The sequence below is a fragment of the Eutrigla gurnardus genome (assembly GCF_963514095.1).
Source record: "Eutrigla gurnardus genome assembly, chromosome: 2".
NCBI lineage: Eukaryota > Metazoa > Chordata > Actinopteri > Perciformes > Triglidae > Eutrigla > Eutrigla gurnardus.
In genome coordinates this window covers 29,285,982-29,303,504 of record NC_139916.1, presented here as the reverse complement: position 1 = coordinate 29,303,504, position 17,523 = coordinate 29,285,982, and the positions used below count along the sequence as shown (strand labels likewise).

Here is a 17,523-nt window from a genome sequence, read left to right as displayed (position 1 = left end):
GTACCCACGCAGCTGGGTTGATTTCTGTAACAGTGTTTTCGCTAACCTCCGCCATATTCGCGAGCTCAGAAAGCCTCTACTATCAGTTAAAAGACCGGTCTCGCGGAATAAACGCCAGTTCATTCACGCGCGCCCGTGTGATAGCGGCACGCCTTCTGAGCCTCAGAATATCGCTCGCGCATTCTCTCTCTCTTTGTTTGTGTCCCGCTAACACACACACACATACACGCCGCACACACGTGTCCTAAGCCAGCTGTTCCCGGCGGACGCTAGGGACATAGCTACATCTGGTGGCTACATACGGCTATCTCTCTCTCTCTCTCTCTCTCGCTACTCCATCGAACCTCAGTGGCTCCGCCCCTGAACGCTGCGAGGAATAGCTCCATCTGGTGGCCGCACATAGCCATCCCTCTCTCTCTCTCTCTCTCTCGACACACACGCACACACACACACACACACATGCACATGCACGCACGCACGTACACACATACGCACACACACACACTCCACGTGTGTATCTCCCTTTGTTTAAGCTTAGCTTTGTGTGTTAGGTAGTTAGGTAATAAGGCTTTGTTAATTGCAGTGTTATTGATTGTGATCATTATTACTGATTGTAATAAATCTTATTATATTATAACTAGCGGTCTCTTGTGCTTGTTGTGTATATGTCACTGGATAACAGCAGGTTGTGAAGGCTAGTGCTTGAATTTCACGCCTTTTTAATTGTTAGATTGTTTTTATACTTCTATGCCAACGATCACGATGATTGGCATGTGAGTATAAAACCTTCATATTGAGACTGAATACAGTTTTAGGTTATCTTTTCCCTGATCCCAGGGTGGTGCCCCGTTTATTCATGATTATATCATGATAATATATTAAATATAATTATTAATACCGATAATCATATTGACATTAATAATTAGCTGTTGATAACCAAATCTGCTCCTGCTACAACCCCAACACTATGATGGTCCTAGTGCAGACTATGATGGTCCTAGTGCAGACTATGATGGTCCTAGTGCAGACTATGATGGTCCTAGTGCAGACTATGATGGTTCTAGTGCAGACTATGATGGTCCTAGTGCAGAGTAGGTACCAGTTAAGAAGCACACACACACACACACACACACACACACACACACACACACACACACACACACACACACGATCATATGTCTTATCCCATGATCAAATAGAGACTTGACATTGGACAAATTACTGCATGTGTGAAAATATAAAAGGAAATAATAACTTCTCCATTTACAGTTTTTCTCAGTCGCTTTGGTGCTTTTCTCAGATCAGATGGAAAATTCTCATAACTATTAGTTCCACCTCCACAACATTTAGTCATTTGTGCACATCATAGTAGCAATTTCTCCTTCCTCTGAACAAATTGCAAATGCTTTTAGACATGCATCAGTTGCTTTCATACAATTCTCTGCTGTTTTATAACATTATCATTTGCTTATGTCATGTCAGTCAAAATTAACTATACTTATGGATGCTGAATAGTCGTACCCAATAAAAATAATAGTCTTCATTTCATTGCTTGAGTCATTACATACAAAACTGTTGAACTAGTTATCAAATTCTGTCAAGCAAATTTTATACCTTTCTTTATCATTTTTTTCCCCGGAAATGTCTCCGAAATTGAACAGTTGCTCTCAGGTGAACTTCGGCTTTCACTCAGGAGGAGGTGTGAGAAGTATTAGTTGTAATCAATGACGAGCCACTTGTTCACCGTCACTCAGGGATGAATCCCATGAACCCTCACTTGGCAAGTGTATATGAACCGAGCAGGACATAGTGTGTATTCTACAAAACAGAGGAAGAGGGAGAAGAGGCTAAATACATAGACAGATTCCTACTGAAATTAGGGCTACAGTTGTGGACCATGTTGTCAATCACAGCCTCACAATGGCTGAGGCTGGTCGGAGGGTGCAACCAAATGTTGGAAGAACCACTGTGAATTGAAGCTCTACCAAAAAGTTTGTTATATTTGGTCTAAATAAGTGACTGTAGTGTATTTTTCTTTTGCACAATGCTGTAAAATTACAAAGAGCAGATACAGTAAAAATGTGAAACGTACGTATTTAGTGTCTTGTACTCACTTACTCCCCTAACTACAGCAATGTGTAACTTTACTGTAGTTTTCAAATGGCTGTACCAGTAGTGTATAGTGCTGTCTTGAGCATTTTCAGGTAGTGTCACCGAGTTCTGACCCTTTTTTTGCATTGGAAAACACTGAGAGACTAAACTGTCATAATGAAAACATGACAAATCCATTTTAATATCTTGTTCATAAACAATGGTGTCAAGACTTCTCATTTTGATGACTCTGGCAGTTTCACTGACATGAATACTTGCTTTTGAGGGATGGACTATCCATTTTGAGCAGGTGACGTGCTTTTGCAGGTCATCCACTAGGTTTTGCAGTTTGCACTAATTGTTTTGTGCTGCTGTGCAAATGTTAATAGTGATGTGAGAATAGCACCAAAGCGACAGAGAAAAACTGTAATTTAATATTTCACATATCGTTTTATAGTTTATCTAGAATAAGCTTTATGTTACACTCTATATATTATTAGAATAACATATCTTATATTATAATATATTTATTCACTATTATGTATATAATATTCCTTATCAAACCAAAAAACAAAGGGCTTCTCAGAGAGAAAATACCATACAAAGGTGAATGAGAATGTGGACTTGGCAGACCACATCATCACGTGTTTCATCTCTGCAATGCAACTTCAGCATACGTAATCAATCAAAGTGTGCAGGTGAGAGGGGAGTGTGTTCTTAGTAACGACCCAAGTTGGTCATCCGTTATGTAAGCGAACATAATGATTGACATGCGACGGAGGAAATCCTTACCGTCCTCTGTGATCGGGCACTGACTCCAGGGGTCTCCGTACTTTATATCCTGTCTCCGTGCACGCCTAACACACACACAAAGAAACACACACATTTACAATATGTCTGCTTCGTATAAGCTTGTACTTGTCAGTACAAGAAACGTATTTGAAAGTGCAGCTGACCCCTCAGGTCAGATCCCTGCTCATATTGTTCACCTATTAAACAATAGATCTACCAGTGACTGTTATTGGAAGTTACACGATAAAACACAGGACTTTCACCCTGGAGGCTTAACGCTTGTCAGAAAGTATTTATATATATATGTATGCTTTGACTTCCTTTATTTGCACATTGTTATTTTGTTTTCATGTACCATGCTCTGAATGATACTGCGCTACATAACCCTACTTGAATATAGGCGTGTGTCTTTACCTCTTGCTGCTGGGGAAGTACCTGGAGCAGGTCTGACCGTCCCAGGAGCAGTAGGGGTCTCTGGCCAGGCAGCACTCGGCACAGTCGGCCCCGTACAGCTCACACCTCTGGAGGCTCAGCTGGGCCACGCCGAGCTCACTGGACACATACAGCTGTTGCTGTGGAGGAGAGGCAGCGAGAGGGAATAAACCTGTGATGCGATGAAAGTATTTGTTTCTTGACAAAATGTTAAAAAGATTCCAGTATGTTTTAGTGTCATTTATATCGTGAACCACAGTTTTCTTTGGTCGGAACAATCAAGGACAAATGCCTAACAGTTTGAACATTGGTTTATATATATATACATATATATATGTATATATGTATATATATATATATATATTTATATTTATGTATTTATTGAGCACAAAAGAGCATCGTACGAGAACTGAGATAAAACATGAACCCAGTGTAAAAGGGAGCGATGCCGATCCACTTATGTATGAATTAATATTTGCTCAAAATAATCAGGAGATTAACACCATCTGAAATACTATCCATAGTATCCAAGTTGTACATTACAGAATATTATCAACTTTCAATAAGAACCAGTTATGGATATCAGTCCAAAGACAGACGTCTGACAGGTAGACAGTCAGACAGACAGACAGACAGACAGACAGTCAGACAGACAGTTAGACAGACAGACAGACAGACAGACAGACAGACAGTCAGACAGACAGACAGACAAACAATCAGATAGATAGACAGTCAGATAGACAGACAGTTAGAGAGACAGTCAGATAGACAGACAGACAGTTAGACAGACAGTTAGACAGTCAGACAGACAGACAGACAGACAGACAGACAGACAGTTAGACAGTCAGTCAGATAGACAGACAGTTAGAGAGACAGTCAGATAGACAGACAGTTAGACAGTCAGACAGACAGTCAGACAGACAGACAGACAGACAGACAGACAGACAGACAGACAATCAGATAGATAGACAGGCAGACAGACAGACAGACAGACAGACAATCAGATAGATAGACAGGCAGACAGACAGACAGTCAGACAGACAGACAGGCAGACAGACAGAGAAGTAGACCTACTCTCTTGGTGGACAGCTCCAGACTCAGGATGGGAGTGGGACTCTGCAGGACAAAACATACAACAGCATTTATACATTCAGCATAATAATTATGTTCATGGATGTTTGTGATGATGATGTCATTTTATTCAGATTGTATTTCTTTGCACTATTTGTTTTGTTTACTTACTGAACATGTGATTACATGTAGAGAATTGATTTCTTATTTTCTTTTCTGATTTATATTATGCTAGCTTTCTATTTCTGGTAATAAAACAAACAAAGTCAAGAATATTGTAAGTCGATTCAGATTCTAATAAACAGCAGATTTTTATTTATCAGCCTGGATTTGTCTGGTTCCTGGTGAATCAAAGAAAACAGCTGCATTGTAAGACTGCATGCAGATTTATTTATTGTTTAATTGACTTTTGCTCTTATTTAATTTTGTTTTAATTTAGAATAATATAATAACTTCCCAGTGCTTCACAGAGAAAAAGATAAATACCAAGGTGAATGATAAATGAACGGCAAGATTGACATAATAAACACCATTTTAAAAATGAATAAATAAATAAATATTGTATTGATTTGTTTTAATTGTTCTGTTATTGTACTGTTTTATCAGAGTTTTGTCCCACGTTTCTGTTGTTATAGTGCCTTGTAACTTACATTTGCTTCGCCTTGTCCATCAAACCTAATATAAAATAAATATATATTAATAATGTGAGGGAGATTATGCGGCTTTTAGGACGGACACCATAACCATAACCTGACATTTCAGCGGTGCAGAGGTTGAGGAATGCCTCAGAGCTCAATGTGAGGTCAGTGCAGATTAGAAATCTAATGAGCCTCTTTCTTCTCCAGGGGGATAAACGACCCACAGCTCCATTTTTCTAGCTCACTGACTTGTTTCAGAGTTTCACAAAGGGAGTAAATGACCCTTGACCACTCTGAGCGGTGGGGTCGGCCTGAAGGAGGAGGCTCCGAATATGAGACCAAGTATCTTCAGAGGGATCTGGCTCTCCTGTGTCCCGTCACAGCCAGCAGACTGACCAACCGTTCAAGTGAAACCCCGTCAGAAAGATAAGGAATAAGCACATTATAGTGAGTTCTCCCTGTTGTGGTGCTGTCTGAATGACTAGGGGCACTTATTATATAGTGGACTCAAAGTATCCCATTATTATATAGTGGACTCAAAGTATCCCATTATTATATAGTGGACTCAAAGTATCCCATTATTATATAGTGGACTCTACAGAGTCCTCTATATAATCCTCTACATAGTCCTCTATATAGTCCTCTACATAGTCCTCTATAAAGTCCACTACATAGTCCTCTATATAGTCCTCTACATAGTCCTCGATATAGTCCACTACATAGTCCTCTACATAGTCCTCTATATAATCCTCTACATAGTCCTCTACATGGTCCTCTATATAGTCCTCTACAGAGACCTCTACATAGTCCTCTTTATAGTCCTCTACATAGTCCTCTATATAGTCCTCTACATAGTCCTCTACAGAGACCTCTACATAGTCCTCTTTATAGTCCTCTACATAGTCCTCTACAGAGACATCTACATAGTCCTATTTATAGTCCTCTACATAGTCCTCTACATAGTCCTCTTCATAGTCCTCTACATAGTCCTCTTTATAGTCCTCTACATAGTCCTCTACATAGTCCTCTACAGAGACCTCTACATAGTCCTATTTATAGTCCTCTACATAGTCCTCTATATAGTCATCTACATAGTCCTCTACATAGTCCTCTACATAGTCCTCTATATAGTCCTCTACATAGTCCTCTACATAGTCCTCTTTATAGTCCTCTACATAGTCATCTATATAGTCCTCTACATAGTCCTCTACATAGTCCTCTACAGAGACCTCTACATAGTCCTCTTTATAGTCCTCTACATAGTCCTCAATATAGTCCTCTACATAGTCCTCTACATAGTCCTCTACATAGTCCTCTTTATAGTCCTCTACATAGTCCTCTACATAGTCATCTATATAGTCCTCTACATAGTCCACTACATAGTCCTCTACAGAGACCTCTAGATAGTCCTCTATGTAGTCCTCTACAGAGACCTCTCCTCTAGTGAGTGATTTGGGACCCAACCAGTTGTCATGGCTGTCCCTGCTGGTGGAAATGGGTAACTTCCTGTTTTAATCTCAGTTACACGTAAACAGACAAAGTCCGTCTGACATCCTGTTTTTTTTTGTTATTTCTTTCTTCCTTCCCTTCACCTGTTCTCTCTTTTAAAGCCCTAAACCCTCTTGTGTACTCTTTGTTTCCCTCCTCTATTTCTGTCTCTTCTTGTCCTACCGTATATTATATATATCTCTGCCCTCCTCACGCCCTTCGTCTTCCCAGTTTATTTACATAGAGGACCTTGGGAAATATGTGCCCTGCTATCTGTTTTTCTGTTTAGTGGAGTTATTCCAGACGAATATATTCCACTGGAAACTACATGCAGGACCTGGTCCCATGGTGCAGGACCTGGTCCCATGGTGCAGGACCTGGTCCCATGGAGTAGGACCTGGTCCCATGGAGTAGGGCCTGGTCCCATGGTGCAGCACTGGCAGATGGGTAGTGGGAGACACCAAAACAGGCTCTGGGATGTTAGCCATAAAAGTCCTGTGAAGCTACAGGAGTGTGGTTGGCTGCATTACGGGACCTTAAAGGAACAGTTCACCCACAAAATAACCTTCTGTATATCAATGACGAAGAAAATTTTCTTTCATGGTGGAAAAAAGAATAAAAAACAGAGAAATTATGATGGATTGAAGTAAATCCATGTTTGCATTTGCTTCAATTTATTTTACTTCTTTGCTTGCATCTACACTAAAACCTGACTATTGCAAACACTTACTTTAATTGACCTTCTCTAAGTCCTGCCCTTTGAGCGCCTTTTGAGACAGGCCAATCACAGCATAGAGTCATCCAGCGCTGACCAGGCTTTGCTCCATAGACTAGTATTATTTATTTGAACAAATGTTCCCTTTAGGATGCAATATCTCTTTTTCTGAAGAAGAAATAACTCAAGTGTTCACTACGATTCAGATTTGATATGTTAACTTGAGAAAATGATCAACATGTCCAGGTTCCTTGTTTACTGTGGGTTTGTCACATAAAGAAAGTTGTCTTTATAATAAACTTTATTGACAGCTGGCTCTCACCTGGAAGACAGTCAGCTCCTCCAGAATGATCTCCTCCGTTTCCCAGCTGTCTTTGATGACTGACACGGCCTTCACCACCTTTCCATCATCTGGAGCACAAGAACAGGGAATAATATTCAGTACATATCATGTATGAAAGACACAGTAGTAATAATATACTCAGTGAGTAGAGAGGGCTGATGAACAAGAGAACACAGGAAGAAGTGTTGATTCATTCACATTTAGACTTTTTGAATCCTGAACAACTTTGACAGCTCATGAAAGTCTTTATAGACGCTACATTTTAAGTATCAGGGTGGTCTTCACCACAAAAACCCTTCATGGGACAGGATGTCTTTGATTTGAAGAAAATCAACAGTTGTTGTTGTTGTTGGCTGGCATCAGAATTACAAGTGGTGGTAAGGCTGATGGAAAGGTTATTATACGAGATTTTAATGGCTTAATGGGAAAAGTCATTTCCATTCATGCTGATTAATGGACTCTTGCTGCGTGCTGGTTTCACTAAGTGTTTTGTTTTTTTTACCAGCTTTTTTGTGCTGACTAGGAGCATCTTTTCTGCCCGTCTGTCTTTTCCTTGTGGAAGACAGGAAATAAGAAGTGGACCTAGTTACTGTGACGCCACCCATTGTTTTGAGGATTGCCTTTGTGATTCCCTGAGTTCTGCGTTTTGGCCTTTGCCATCTTAGTTTTTGGTTGTCTCATCTTATTTTTTGGCCTCTGCCTTTTTGTATTTTTTTTTTTCAATCAGAAGTGACACAAGGGGGATACATTAAATTCAACTACATTGTATTTATATAGCCCAAAATCACAACTCTGCCTTCACAATCTGTACAACATACTGCCCCGCCACAAGAGCACTACTAGATCTGATTGATTAAATGAATGTGATAAGTGTGCTGATAGCTCAGTGGTAGTGTTACTGCCCCATGTTCCGAGGCTCCCTGCAGCGGTCCCGGGTTTGAATCCCCTCTGCAGCCCTCTTTTAAAGCATGCCGTCGCTCTCTCTCGCCGCTTTAACTCTCACGCTGTCCTCCCGCAATAAAAGGACAAAAAATTACTTTAAACAAATGAATGTGTTGCTGAGATTTATTTTCATACTACATTTGAAATGTTGCTGTTTTTCATGACAAAACCCCCCTATTTTCCTCTGGTGGTCCGTTCCATAAATACCCAACGGTCCCTAACGTAGCTAACTAACGACGTAACAGGTTAATGATACATCAGCATGCGCTCACCAATTGGACAATTTAAAGTAATTTTGTGTGCATCACAAATGTCCAGATGCTCCCAGGCAGGGGTGCCCAACTCCGGTCCTGGATAGACCCTGTCCTGCATGTTTTAGGTTTCTCCCTGCTCTAACACACCTGATTCAAACAATTTCAAACCTGTGACAAGCTTCAGTTGCTTGATAATGAGCACATCATTAGAATCAGGTGTGTAAGAGCAGGGAGAAACCTAAAACATGCAGGACAGGGGCTCTCCAGGACCGGAGTTGGGCACCCCTGCTCCAAGGAAACGTCATTGACATCACAGACCTCCCCGTGGGAAATGTGTGTGTGTGTTTGCAGCGATGCCAGGATGTGTGTTTATGCATGTGTGTGTGTGTCTACAGATGAGCCTGTCAAACAAGCCGACCCTAGATGGGCTCATGATGCATGTCGAGCATCAGAGACCTTTGTGACATTTCATTTCAGAGATTAAAGATGAAATCTGCTCCCGTCATGTTTTTGGCCTTTTCTTCTTCTCTCGGTCTTAAAATATGAAAATAACATGAATGCTGACGGACCACACGTTAAGAGTCGCTGACCATGACATGCCAGCATTCTTCTTGTGGACTCTGACTCTGCGTACGATAACTAGATGTTTAACTGTTTTGGGCCGACAGTTATTTTCTACATTTGTTCAGTTTCAGACAGACAGTTTCAGTTTCAGACAGTTTCCTTGTTTCTCAAGTCAAGTCAATTTTAGAAAACCGACAGGGGTTAAAGTTTCTGTCTTTAAGGGCTAATGGATGCATGAGAGCAGGAGTATCCAATCTCATCCAAGAAGGCTGGGGTGGGTTCAGATTTTTGTTTTAGCCCAGCACTCAGACACCTGATTCAACCAATTAACTAACGAAGGTCCTCAATCAAGACCTTGATGAGTTGGAGTAGGTGAGGTAGGTCCAGGTTACAGCTGCACCACCATGAAGGTCATCAGGTTTTGAATCATAAGCATAGGTCAGCTTTGATTTTGTCTAGAGTCTAGAGGTAGTCTTGGTCCTTTCAGGTTTCTGAGTGGTCATTTTGTCTTCCCGGTCTTTGAGTCTTTATGAGTGACATAGGTGACGGGTCTGAGCCCATTAGGCCCGTTAAAGTGATGGTTCGGAGTAAAATGCACCCTAGGTAATTTCCACCATGACATCCCGCCAAATACCCCTTCGGAAGCATTTTTAGCGATGGCCAACATTGGTCAAGATAGGGCTATCAGCCGAATGGCTTAGTAATAGCGCTATGGTACAGAGGGTATATCTCGTTAATGTCCCCACTAATAATGCATGGAATGTTACCAAACTTCTGCAGTAGTACACATAGGGTCCGTACTCACAAAACGAAATGTTTATAAATGCTTGTATTATCAGGTCAACACTTGTCAACACTTGTTGACCTGATAATACAAGCATTTATAAAAACTCAGCGAAACTTTTTCATACTCTCTCGTGAAACTCGCGTCACGGCATCGGCTGGGTAAACACGGAAGTGGCGTCTACGCTGCGGTAGCATAGCAGCCGAGGATAGAAGCTATCAGGCAAGTGTTCTTTTAAATAAACTCCTGATGTACTTACAAACTTTCAAATGCCTCGTTTTGTGAGTACAGACCCTATGTGTACTACTGCAGAAGTTTGGTAACATTCCATGCATTATTAGTGGGGTAATTTACGAGATATACACACTGTACCATAGCGCTAGTACTAAGCCATTCGGCTGATAGCGGCTATCTTGACCAATGCTGACCATCACTAAAAATGCTTCCGAAGGGGTACTTGGCTGGATGTCATGGTGGAAATGACCTAGGGTGCATTTCACTCCGAACCATCACTTTAAGTATGCATCCATGTGTATTTCTATGAAAAGTATTGCCATTTGTACATCACCCATGTATTGGTGAACCTGGATGAAGCTTTGTATGAGGATACTTTGCAAAGAGAGATTTAGCAGAAACAGAAATACCTTCTATAATCTTGGAACAAGCCTGGGTGAAGCATTGAGCTGTAAGAAATCATCTGCCATCCAATGTTTTACAAAGTTTAGGCAGAAATGTAAAGCTGCAGGTCGTCTACGTAAGCTTTTAGAGACGGTATTTAAAGTGGAATTAAGAGAGATGAACATGTGCTTAAAGCTGAATTAGGAAACCACAACTCAACTCAGTGCATGACCTCAGAGTGACCCGCAGACGTTTCCAAAGTATATTTTATCATTAGAGTAAACCACATTGACGTAAGCACGTGGCTGAGCAGCACGATAAATAAAATGATCTACTCTTACAAAAAGCAACAAATAGAATGATCTATCGGACGAGAAGATGAGTCAAAAGATTCATCACTCGACGGGAAATTTGGAGCACTTGAAAGAGCTTGAGGACATTAATCAGGCAGGTAAATGAGCAGCCTCTGGGGGGATGAGAGATGTTGGAGAGGAATCCACTTAGAGGAGATGTATGGAGATCTGGATCACCTCCGGCCCCTCGGCCTGTCACCAACTGCTAAATAACCTCAGCCATTTATCAAGCGTTCACTGTGGAACACGCACAGGTGGTCACGGAGGAGAGAACACGCTAAAGAAGCATTCAACAGTGTTGCCGAGGGATGAAACAGTAGACGTCTTCGTGGTCCAGCTTTAAGAGATAATGAATGAGTGCAGGATGTTTACACACAACAGATGAACAAATGAACCACACTCCACACTTTCATAATGTGGAGTCGTGGAAAGATGCTTTCACTCGGTTTGTGCCACTCATATTAACACTATGTGTTAGTGTAATAAATGATGACTCAAGTCATCATTTTACAGAATCTTCTCATCATGTGGATGAAAAAGATTCTGTTGTTTACAGTATAAACACATTTTGAACCTGTTTCTATGTTGTATTTTATATCTAGGAAGTAAGACATAACGTACTATTTTAAATAAATAAAGTTAAAACAATGGAAAATAAATACAGGAAAATTAGGTTATCATAAAATGTCTTATATTTGGTTCTTAAATGCATGGATATAATTTAGAGCCACCAACTCTGTCTAGATTTGGAAAATAGATTTGAAGCTTCATTTTTTTGTTTTCTTTGAGGATTCTGGAAATACCTTCAGCAGGGTTCACTCGACAGGAGAATCGGGCTGATTTAACCCGATTCAGCCTCCCGACAGTCGGAGGAGATTCCTGGTGACACCTTGCCACAGATGTTCAGCCCAGATTGTCTGGTAAGACCCATTGGCGCCGCTCCGACAAATTTAAACATGTTTTATAATATTACGTTGGGAATTTCCTAACTGAATCACAGTAGTAAGAGTGAGACACATCTACTTGTAACCTTTGGTAATGGCGACACATGAAGCAACAAAGGTGTGTTGGACTGGTGGTGTAAACATGGCAGGAGACGGACTGTCTGCAACATCTGAGACACATAACCGTGTGGACAACGAGGAGAGCTGCGGGAAATAACCTGAATTTAACCACAGAGATTTAAGTGTCTGCCAGCTGGACCGCAGGTTTACCAGGTAATGACCAGGTAATGACCAGGTAATTACCTGGTACCCTGTATTGTGTTTCCCAGTGCAGTGTTTTTTCCCCTGAGGATAACATTACAGTTACGTATTTAGCAGACTCCTCTCCACATCTTCTTTTTCACTGAAATAGGCATTTTTTTAAGGGTGATTACCGGGAGATCACGTGGCGTCATGGATTCATTGTTCCCATTATCTTCATAACATCCTGTAGTGTGTGATGCCCCGCTGTTCTCAAATCTTCTAGTGTGTTTGTGTTTGCAATCAGAGACATCGGCGGAGATTCTCCTTTCGTGTGTGATGCAACCCGATTTCAAAATCGGTTCAGATTATAAAATCCTGCAGTGTGTTCTATATTCAGCACGTTTTCAATCACTAACAATTTTTTCAAAACACATTTAACAACAGAATGATGCCAAACGTTTGCTGTAACCATCTTTACAATCTGAACAATAAAATAATCATTCCAAAGACATCTGGTAGTATTTCAGCTGGGAGGCCGACCAGGTGAGGAAATCCTGAGAAACAGTAAATGTAACGTCTGACCGCCGCAGAAATCTCTGCCATGTCCTTCTTGGTGTCCTGAATGTTCTTCGCCATGGTGGAAAAACACACGGTGTCAATAAAACTGTGTGAAACTCATCCAATTCGGTGCTGTACGGTCGGCTCCCCTGTGCTCTGCGTAAAAGCTTCCTGCCACACGATGACGTTGCCCTGGGTACGCAGGATTTTAAGTCGGCTGAGTTTTGTGTTTGGTATCATTCAACAGAGTAGCTTCTCCCCTTTCAATGGACTACAAACATGGCTGCACCGCGGATGGATTGCCGATGATAGAAATAATTTAGTTCTTCTTGTCCCACATGTTAAATGAGCCCCAAAAAGTTCAAACCCATTTCTTAACATGAATATTTCCACTAAAATACACATTCGGTCTTGTTTTATGAATGTTAACATTAACATTAAGGTGAATATTAAGGTCTAAACTTTGAGCAACCAAAGAAACACCATTGTCCAGTTTTGTTTTGTTTTTTCATACAACCATACTGCACCTTCAATGACCTTTTCAGTCAAACAGATTTATGTCCGGATCAACTGGTTGCAGTTTGAAACACCACGCAAACATCTACAAAACAACATAGCTAGCTTTCGGCACCAAAGCTGGTTAGTGAGTGAAAACATCCTGGTTTGGATGAAAGTAAAAGTGTGTGAAACGTCAAGAGCAAACGTAATCCACAACCAAACACGCGTCCCTCAAAGCGTAGCTCACAATGGATTGAAGCATCCCCATCCTGTCTCTCATTTGTCTGTAGATAGTGTTGCATCCTTCCTCTAAGTCGTCCCGCACCTCATCCATCAACATGAAGTCATTTCTTTTAAACCCCCGTTGGTTTTCATAAGAAAGCCTCTGTCAGCTTCCCTCAGCTTGCATCTCATAAGTCTTCGCCTATTCAGGTTTCCTTGTTTGCTTTTGCTTTTCTATTACTGTTTGCTCTCTTATATGTTTTTCTTTCTCTTGCAGCCACTTTGTGAAGAAACGTGTCACATTAATGAAGCTTATTATTACTATTATTATTATGATTATTATTTCACACTTTCTCAGTCTTTGTTATTCCTTTAGTTCACACACATTCGTTACAATGAACTGTCACTGATCACCGATGACTTAAACTCAGGTTTCATCCTTTTTGGCTTTAAAAAAGTGAAAATACAAACTATTTCAACTTTACACTTCATCTTCAGACGCCACTTATTTCAGTGTTTCACTTTATCCTGAGCAATATTTTACATACAAGTAATTCACCATTAGACAATAAAGTCAAAGTTTTCTTACTTCTGTTGCAAACTAACGTATGCCATATTAGTGTAGGAACTATAAATACATTGCTTTTAAGTAAATCCTCCTTTAATCCCCCTCCTGCCCTCCTCCTCACCTGTGCCCAGGTGTAAGACATCGTACGGCCCTTCCTCGGCGTCCACCCGGTCCACTACAACCCTCTTGAACATGTAGGCCGCGTTGACCCGGGTCAGGATGGGTCTGGCCCCGAGAGGGAGGACCGGCTCCCACATCAGCTGGTGCTGCCGCATGAAGCTCACCACCTCGTCTGGGAAGTCCTTGGTGGACTTGTGGAGGACGTCGTACGTCTCGCTGGGACACTGGGGGAGAAATATTACCAACATAAAGGTCAATAAAGATTTAAAACAGGACATTCACAAAGATGTTGTCGGGGGATCAATCATAACTGTGGATAACGGATGATTTGAGCGTACACTCGTGGAACGTAACTCTGAAGGTCAAACGTTCATTACAGGGAGGAGAACCTGAACGCAACAAATGATGTTTCTGACTTCTCAGCTGTTGACATATTTCCTTACTGAATACTTTTACCTCTTCAGGTCAGGTTGAATCTGTCTTATTTGTTATACGGTTTACGGGGTTTGAAATCATTTGACAGGAATATTATATACAATTATATACGATACTATAAATATATATATATATATATATATATATATATATATATATATATATATATATATATATATATGTGTGTATGTACCAGTCATTTATGAATTTTTTTTTTCAAGTTTAAGAGATTATGGTCTATTCATCTTCCATGTCTTCTTCAGACGAGTGGAAAGTAAAACATCCCAAATACACATTTAGATGTTTATTTTACTTCTTTGTCTTCCATCAACCAAACTGAACAGATTGATTCCCATCTTTATTCTGTTTTTACTGTTCATGTATCATAGTCTGATTTATACAGCATTTTATTACTAAAATCATGAAGAACGTATGTTATTTTTGGATGGCTGTTGAAAGGTTATTTTTATTTATAGAGTGAAACAGAGAGATAATTTTTGTAAAAAAATCATTTTGAACCTGGCTTTATTTAATATTCTCGAAATGTATGAAAATTAGTGCATTTTGCCTCATTTGCATATTTAAACATCCATCCTTTGTCTAACGCTTATCCTGTATTCAGGGTTGCGGGGGGGCTGGAGCCGATCCCAGCTATCATTGGGCGAAAGCAGGGTACACCCTGGACAGGTAACCAGTCTATCACAGGGAGACATGTAGAGACAGACAGGTAACCAGACTATCACAGGGCTGACATGTAGAGACAGACAGGTAACCAGTCTATCACAGGGAGACATGTAGAGACAGACAGGTAACCAGTCTATCACAGGGAGACATGTAGAGACAGACAGGTAACCAGTCTATCGCAGGGAGACATGTAGAGACAGACAGGTAACCAGTCTATCACAGGGATGACATGTAGAGACAGACAGGTAACCAGTCTATCACAGGGAGACATGTAGAGACAGACAGGTAACCAGTCTATCACAGGGAGACATGTAGAGACAGACAGGTAACCAGTCTATCACAGGGCCGACATGTAGAGACAGACAGGTAACCAGTCTATCACAGGGAGACATGTAGAGACAGACAGGTAACCAGTCTATCACAGGGATACATGTAGAGACAGACAGGTAACCAGTCTATCACAGGGCTGACATGTAGAGACAGACAGGTAACCAGTCTATCACAGGGTCGACATGTAGAGACAGACAGGTAACCAGTCTATCACAGGGATACATGTAGAGACAGACAGGTAACCAGTCTATCACAGGGATGACATGTAGAGACAGACAGGTAACCAGTCTATCACAGGGCCGACATTTAGAGACAGACAGGTAACCAGTCTATCACAGGGCTGACATGTAGAGACAGATAGGTAACCAGTCTATCACAGGGAGACATGTAGAGACAGATAGGTAACCAGTCTATCACAGGGCTGACATGTAGAGACAGACAGGTAACCAGTCTATCACAGGGCTGATATATAGAGACAGACAGGTAACCAGTCTATCACAGGGTCGACATGTAGAGACAGACAGGTAACCAGTCTATCACAGGGCTGACATGTAGAGACAGACAGGTAACCAGTCTATCACAGGGAGACATGTAGAGACAGACAGGTCCCCATCCTGCATGTCTTTGGACTGTGGGAGGAAGCCGGAGAACCCAGAGAGAACCCACACTCACACGGGGAGAACATGCAAACTCCACACAGAAGGAACCCGGGCCGACCCGGGAATCAAACCCGGGACCCTCTCGCTGTAAGACGACAGTGCTACCCACTACACCACCGTGCAGCCGACATATTTAAACATAACTGCAGAAAACATGTAATACTAAAAATAATTGCCTCTATGCAAAGATTCAATGGGAAGTCCCATCCTGATATCTATATTTTTTCCCCTTCATTTTCCATCTTACACATTACAAAAATCCTGATATGAGAAACAATAAAGACGCAGCGTTTAAACCGACAGGAGGAAAGGAAGGTAACGTGAGGGAAGAAAAGGAAAAATGACTTTCATTTATTTCAAACCTGTTGATAAACGTTTCCCCTGAGGAGACGATAACCCCAGAAATATGGAAAGAGGGCGATTTCAGAGCCGGAGACAGAAACGCTGCAGACTGATGAACTGGATGAAGGAAGGACGTGAAACGAGTTGAGTTGGAGAATGTGTTGCAGCAACGTGGAAGCCATTATGTGAGTCAGTGATCAGAGGTCGAGGCCACGGCTTCTCTGTCACCGCTTCATTCTGCTTCTAATCCCCCTGCCATCATACACACACACACACACACACACACACACACACACACACACACACACACACACACACACACACACACACAGTGACCTCCTCTGTAATCAACCTCAGGGTACGACTCCACAGAGAGCAGGGGAACCAAACAACAGCTGAGAGCTCGGCCCGTCCGAGGTGTTGAAGCCTCCCGGAGGAGTTCACTGGCGAGGTGTTAAATCAGCGGAGGTCACGCCTCTCACGGCTCCATCGCATGTGTTCCCATCTCACAGGAAACGCTGCACACAAACACCAACGCCGTCCTGTCCCCCAGCAGTGAGCTGAGTAACCAACCTGACACGCTCCCCTTGAAGGGCCATTTTCGGAGAGTTTTAGGTGTGAGGGTAGTTTTTTAGTTTTTTCTTTTTCATTAAGTTTAGCTCTAAAGCCCCCGGACACAACGCCGTCAGTTGTTGTGAGCTGGAGGATTAAGGGGATAAACTTTGAAATGAAATAGGAGCAGACATTCACGTTCAAATCATCGTAGCAGGATGGTCAGAGCAGCAGCCATGTTTATGTGTACCGTTGCCATGCAACCGTTGCAGGCCACTTAGAT

General features: G+C 41.6%; 1 protein-coding gene across 1 annotated transcript in view; it reads right to left on the bottom strand.

Annotated features, from left to right (window-relative positions):
• LOC311023650 (semaphorin-3D) overlaps positions 1 to 17,523 on the bottom strand; it is a 75,768-nt gene that overhangs the window by 3,616 nt on the left and 54,629 nt on the right. Inside the window, exons 11-15 of the mRNA XM_084025625.1 lie at positions 14,240 to 14,462; positions 7,550 to 7,638; positions 4,390 to 4,431; positions 3,298 to 3,455; positions 2,884 to 2,948 (exon numbers count right to left, since the gene is read on the bottom strand). Of these exons, the coding sequence (XP_083881751.1) occupies positions 2,884 to 2,948; positions 3,298 to 3,455; positions 4,390 to 4,431; positions 7,550 to 7,638; positions 14,240 to 14,462 (577 nt within the window). The remainder of the gene's footprint in view (positions 1 to 2,883; positions 2,949 to 3,297; positions 3,456 to 4,389; positions 4,432 to 7,549; positions 7,639 to 14,239; positions 14,463 to 17,523) is intronic.